The sequence below is a fragment of the Dunckerocampus dactyliophorus genome, chromosome 20 (genome assembly GCF_027744805.1).
Source record: "Dunckerocampus dactyliophorus isolate RoL2022-P2 chromosome 20, RoL_Ddac_1.1, whole genome shotgun sequence".
In the NCBI taxonomy this organism is placed as follows: Eukaryota; Metazoa; Chordata; class Actinopteri; order Syngnathiformes; family Syngnathidae; genus Dunckerocampus; species Dunckerocampus dactyliophorus.
In genome coordinates, this window is record NC_072838.1 from 10,872,657 (window position 1) to 10,879,410 (window position 6,754).

Here is a 6,754-nt window from a genome sequence, read left to right on the forward strand (position 1 = left end):
AAAAAAAATGTAAACACTCAATTTCCGTGAATGCACCTCGTGTTTCCAGTCTGTGCTATTTGCTTATTACACCGCCAAAAGGTGTGTCGTGTTTATGGCCGACTTTATCAAGTGGGGACTTAATGTTGCATCCATCCGACACACAGCTGCAGATAGCTGCTGGAGAAGAGCGTGCGATAAAGAGAGAGACAGTGTCACACCTCTGCAGCTCATGTTCTGCTGCAAACAGTCCCTTTAAATCTAAGATATACGAGGAGGTGAAACATTTACGCAATTTGGGTCGGCACTTGTCGCTGAGGGGTGATGGCGGCTTTCGGGGCCAAACCAGTTGAGAACCACTGGTATTGACAAACAAGGATTCACACCTAGTGTCGCACGGCGGCCTCGTAGTTAGGGTGTTGGCTACACAGTCAGGAGATCTGGAAGATCTGGGTTCAAATCTCTGTTGGGCATCTCTGTATGGAGTTTGCATGTTCTCCCTGTGCATGTGTGGGTTTTCTCAGGGTACTCTGGTTTCCTCCCACATTCCAAAAACATGCATGTGAGTTCAATTGTTGACTCTAAATATACAGTAGTTGTTTACTGTCATCATTCTATCGCCTACATACACAATATTGTGTTTTTTTCTTACTATTTATCTTTCGCAGTTAGATATATGACATTATCAGCATGTTTTCCCCCTCTTCAAAATGAACAAATTGAAATCCAATCATCAATTGGGAGCCGATCGATCCCAAACCCCTGCGAGTGGAGTGCCCTACTTTTCCCCCATCAATCCCTATCAAACACACTCGCATGGAAAGTCAAGGCGAAGCTCAGATTTTGACTCAATGGAGTGTTGTATGACAAGAACGTGGCAAAATGAGAGTGACTGAGATGGGATTCAGATACGGACAAGCAGTAGAAGAGAGCTGCAGAGTGGTGGGAACTGTAAAAGAGAGAAATGTTCACTGATTTGCTGCCAAACAGAGCAGAACGAAATTGCTTCCGCAGCACACACATGCACACGACACATTCACACTTTACACACACAGACCTATCTGTGATAAACACACATTACTACAATATTTTCAACTCAGTCTTCCACTGATTAGTCAGAATTAGGAATTTTACACGCATGCTAGGCCATTCATGACCTGACTGGAATATTATAAAGGAGTGTTTTGTCATGCCGGTTGAACAGATGGAGGCTACTAAGAATGGAACTATAATGTACCTTATGTGATGCCAGGCTATGTTGGTTACTCCATCCTGTGCCTGTGTTGAACAGTGAGTGGTGGACAGGATGTCCAGCCATACCCCAGTGTCTTCCCTCTGTGTGTCCACCTGTGGAGACATTTTTTAATACTCAAATATGCAAAAAAAAAATAATGGCATACAGTTACAATCCCAAGTTTACATGCACTCATCATGGGCATGAGTGTTACGTTCATTTTAGGCCCTTAATGAGTCATTTAAACCTTTCTTTTTTCAGGAAGGAATGAGTATACAAAATATCTCTTTAGTGATTTTTTTAAAAACAAGAATTGAGTGCACACTAATTTACTAGAACAATAATCTGTTCCCACTCTGCACTTGTTTCCTGGTTGAATACAGCCTATTATTAGTAAAAAAAAAAAAAAAGAAAGAATATTTAAGCAAATTTTGCCCATTTTTCACCTAGATGAACTATTTTCAAGCATAAAAATGGCTGAAGGAACTAAAATACAAATAAGGCATTCAGAAAATGCATTCAAAGACGATGTGATCGTATGTAGTACTCTACACGGGTCACTAAATGTCAGTAAGGTTACTGTAATGTTCGGTGAGACACACAAGCACCAGACTCGGTTGCCGAAACAACAGGCATTTATTGCAGGTTTGAATTATCTCACAACAGGCACAATAACCCCTAACATAGGATACTACTGCGGTCGTAACCCACGCCAAGCTGAAACTCAACTCTGAACCCGGACGTCACTTCCTGTCTGCCCCCACTCAGCTCCCCCAGCATCGGAACACATTTACAGCAACACATATGAGTAAGAGTCTTATTTATGCCTTAAATGGCTAATATTCACTTATTATGTCTACTATATTGGGCAATACGAGTGAATGTAGGGGTGTTATTTCATGTCTATGTCCATGTCTTGGTAGCGCACTGGCCCAGCTTTCAAGCATAATCCACAAATGCTCATGTTGAAGTCAAGGCTTGGGAAGGCCATTCTAGAAGCTTAATGTTAGCCTGCTTGATGTGTCCTGTTGCAACACCACATTTTTTCCAGTGCTGTGTCTCAATTAGAGGACAAGGCCAGGGGGCCAAGACAGAAGACAGCCACAGCCGCAACAAAGGGTGTCAAATGAAATCGGAGCAATGGTTGTGGATCATGTCATCAATCAGGGAATGACAATGAGTGAGGCTGATCCAACTACGACATGTGACGGGACAGCAATGTCAGGCCAAGATCCGTCATGCCAAGTGATTTTCTCTGGTCAGCTCCAGAAGATAGAGTTGATGAAAATGATGAGTAACAACGTTAAAGTATTGTTTGCATCTGTTCACTATTTACATGGCAGTTTATGAAAATGTGTTGTTACACTTACTTTTTGTGCTACCTTTTGGGATTTATGGTTACTTTTCTTTGCCATTCTTCTTCAGATAATGATAGTGATAGTGATGGCCAACTACAAAACAAGAATCGAGTTTATTTGTAGTTCTAAATGTAATTAAGCTGTTTTTACTCACTCTTTTTTCTCCCCTAGAAGGTTATGTATTTCTCCTTCAGCGTGTGACAACATAATATGCAAATCGCATGCAAATTTTAAAATGACGTCATCTGGCAACATCTACTTTTCCCTCTAGTTTTCTTACTGAGGAGTTGGCGACAGTGCTCAATGTCCGCCATTCTCTGGCTTCTCCTTTTCTCCTGTGACTTTAATGTTGTTCAGAGCGCCTCAAAATAAAGACGAGTGAGCAATGCTGATGTACACTTACCACCCTTACCACACTCAACAGCCGCCATCTTGGCTACGTAGCGGAAGGGGCGGGACTACCAAACCTTCCCCAACTTGAAATAATGGCGGATGATGACCAAATCGTTGCGGTGGAAATTGGTGAACAACAATGTAAGTTATACGCATATTATCCAAAAAATGCCAATATACTGTAGTTAGATAGAAGCCATTATGTACCAGTGGTTTGGTGTTTGGGTTATTGTGGTCTTCTTAAAGACGGATGAGGATACGCCGTCTCTTACGGCCCAGCTAATGCTAGCTCCGCATTTGACGCGAAAATATTTACTACGCTTAAACAACACATTTTGTGTTGTATTCAGGTAAAAATGACAGTAATAAAATAATCAGCTGGCTGTAGGTCGTTATATCAGTAAGCTAAAATTCATTGACTATAGGAACCATGTTGTGCTGGTATCAACCATCGGATTAAATATGAAAAGGCAACCTCATGTAAAACCAAGAAAAAAACAAACAAAATAATGATCACTTATTTAATGTGTGTTTAAATACCGTGAACTAAGTGTTTAAGGTGTGTCTGTGTGTGTGAATGTGCGTGTGCGTGTGCGTGTGTGTGTGTTTTCCACTGGATATGTGGATCAATTGTTAACACAATTATAATGGCAACATTGTTTAGCAAAAATGTAATTGTGTTGGTATCACAAGTCAACTAACGTTTATTTGTTAGGTGTCATTAAAAACAAATCAATATAGATTTCTGTTTCTCATGTCTGTATATTATAATCTTATTAGGGCATGATGAGGACACGAGGTCCCTTATTTTGTGGAGGACTGCAAACGCCGCCTTGTTCACAGGGAGACGCAATGCAGCTGTAAATGGATATGAGTAAGTATAAGTAAATGCAAACATCTTATCGTGACACACTACCGCTTTCCTACCTTGCTACAGTTGAACCCGTTCATGTCGACGCCCCTCGGACTGGCTGACTGACGTCGACAAATGCTTGCACATTTACTTGTAACGTTCGCCAGAGGCATTTTTGACTCGTTTTGCTCTATTTGTGCATATTTAAAAATTTTGATTCTGCTGTTTTTCAATGATGCATCTTACTCTTATTTAACACGACTGCTGCGGTAATTTAGTTGTATGCCTTGACTACTTATTCCACGGCTAGCAATGTAAAAATAAATGAATAAACGAGTGCATTTTTTTTGGTGCAGGTGAATACTGCCATGCTTTTATTTTGGTGCTTACTTTGCACTGAACAATGAGTGACTATATGCACATTTTAATGCGGTGTAACTAAATAGTAGTTATGTTCGTTCTAGCAGCTTTCGGAATATGGCTATGAGTCTGAACGTTAACAGCTTAATATTTAAAAGGAGTAGATACAAACAATTTTAATGCCAGCACTGTAGAGAACAGTCAGCCCACCAACCGAGATATGGGGAGGTCCAAACGTCCTCTTCCTTGTCGGCGGTCCAAATCCTCAGGAAACTTCCGGTTAACTGTTTGTTGGTATATTTACCCGATCTGATTCCAGAGGGCTGAGCGTTCCCGCTAGGAGACAGGAAGTATGACTCATAATAAATCTAAGTGTATGTGTGTGAAGTCAATTCAAGAAGAACAGGGTACTATTGATCCAAGAGAAGTCTTGTCGTTGCAGATAAGGCAAAATGTTCCCATCTTAAACAGTTTCTTTCCACTAGTGTTACTGTATGGACTGTGATTATGATCCACTTTTATTTTCCTCAGGATATACATTGCTAGTCGAGGCCTGGAGGGAAAGGTGACACCGGCCTTCTTAAAAAAGAAATGGGAGAACCTGAAGCATCAGTATAAGGTTGTTTGAGGATTTGTGTTAAACATATGAAAATACATAGGTGAATACTGTTTATACTCCCGTGAAGAACACTTTGTGTTTTTGCTGTCCTTTCTTTGTAGGGGCATAAGTACTCCAAATCTGGGGTCAGCCTAGATGGCGGTGAGACCCCTGCCGCATCTTGGAAGTGGTACAATCTGATGGATGAAGCAATTGGGGGCAGGCTATCGATGACGCCGCCCGTCTTCATCGCTTCATCTTCCCAGGATGATGTGGCGGGCGAATCGCCGTCTGTGCTGACCCCAGAACGGGATGTAGCCACAGCATCCATCCCCAAAAGGCGCCGTGTGGATCTTGGGGACATGCTGAAGGAAACGATGGAAAAAGACGAGAGGTTTGAACTGGAGCTGAGAGAGATGGAAGCCAAGGCCATAGAGAGAGAAGAGGCGAGGGCGAGGGAGGCAGCTGAGAGAGAGGAGAGGAGGCACCGTGAGGCTTTAGAGAGAGAGGAGACCAGGCACCGTGAGGCTATGGAGAGGGAGGAGAGGAGGCACCGTGAGGCCGTAGAGAGGGAAGAACGATTCTTCAGAGAGATGAGGGAGCGAGACGATAGGAGAGACACTGCTGCTCGGGAGGAGCGCTTCCTGGCAATCCTTGAAGCATTAATCCAGAAATAAAATGAAAGTTGACGTCAGTATCTGCTCTGTCTCGTATTTATACTCACTAAACAAAACATAGCACACTGAAACATAGCAAGCATATTCAGATTGAAATAGAACTGAGACGTACAATAAACACGGCAACAGCGTAAGAAATATGACAATGCAATTTGTTGATCATGATTATAATCAATAAAACAGGACAAAGGTAGCAAATGTAATATTTAATACAACAATGTAAAAATATTCAAATCCAACTTCATTTTCATTACAGTTTAGTGCAAACTAAGGAAACAAAAGCAACAACTATTGAGTCATGTAAATCCTTTGGCTTTTTGCACTCAAAAGCCCTTCTGTGTTTGGACGTATTTCCTGAGTTTGTAAACAATATAATGGATGAAAATACACAATAAATTTTAACAACGTAACAACAAAAACCCAGATATTTGTGAAAATAAACAAGAGAACTGAATTTTTTTTATCTTAACCACACTGGTATCAACCCAATACTACCATTGGTGTCGTTTATATCGATATCTGGATCCATTTTGATATTGTGCTTGAATGCTGTACCTTTTTCCACTGTGTTTAACAATGAACAGCGCTACTGAAGTGTTGCAGGTGGCAATTGGGGTGCTTGCTAGACGAAACACGAGATCGGGTTAAATATACTTTTAAGAAAAGTACAATGAAAAAATATTTAAAAACTATGACAATATATTGCAATCTACTCATATAATTTTTACTATGTTACACTCTTCTGCATTCTGTGTGTATGCTACCGGCCCCGCCTCCACCCACTGAGACAAAGAGACTGTATGACTGACAAAAGGGCTCACTTAGTTCATGCCATTGTTCTATGGAACAAACACACCAAGGTGGTGAAACCAACGCACAGGGTGAACTTTCTTCCTGCCTGTTTGGAGGCGGGAGACGAGGAAAGCAGACGCATGCACATGACAACGTATTGAGGACGACAAAGCTCTTATTGTGTGATTAATTAATTGATTTACACCTATTGCCCATGAAACAGTTTTTTTCTGAACGAGAAATCTTTTGCAGATTCACTGTCTGGGGAATTTTTGTCTGTTTCTTTTTTTTTTATTACAGTGTGCATCATTGCATTGTGGGAAGTTGAGTGTCTCTTGCCTGTCTGCACCGCCCATTGTTTTCTGCGTCCTGATTGGCTGCAGACCATTGTTAATCAATCTCCTCGCTGCCCTGCCGTGTTTCCTGTGTCATTGCTAGCTTGCTAGCTTGTAAATAAATCTTGGTTGGGAGGAGGACTGCAACAGGAGTGGAATACACGTGAGTGACTTG

The 6,754-nt window shown here is 41.5% G+C and overlaps 1 protein-coding gene across 1 annotated transcript in view; it reads left to right on the top strand.

The window, feature by feature from the left end:
* Window positions 1-5,469, top strand: part of LOC129172920 (uncharacterized) — a 37,011-nt gene extending 31,542 nt beyond the window's left edge. The window contains exons 3-6 of the mRNA XM_054763174.1: window positions 2,996-3,105; window positions 3,745-3,838; window positions 4,709-4,796; window positions 4,898-5,469. Of these exons, the coding sequence (XP_054619149.1) occupies window positions 3,057-3,105; window positions 3,745-3,838; window positions 4,709-4,796; window positions 4,898-5,452 (786 nt within the window). The 5' untranslated portion in view covers window positions 2,996-3,056 and the 3' untranslated portion in view covers window positions 5,453-5,469. The remainder of the gene's footprint in view (window positions 1-2,995; window positions 3,106-3,744; window positions 3,839-4,708; window positions 4,797-4,897) is intronic.
* Window positions 5,470-6,754: the final 1,285 nt, after the last annotated feature.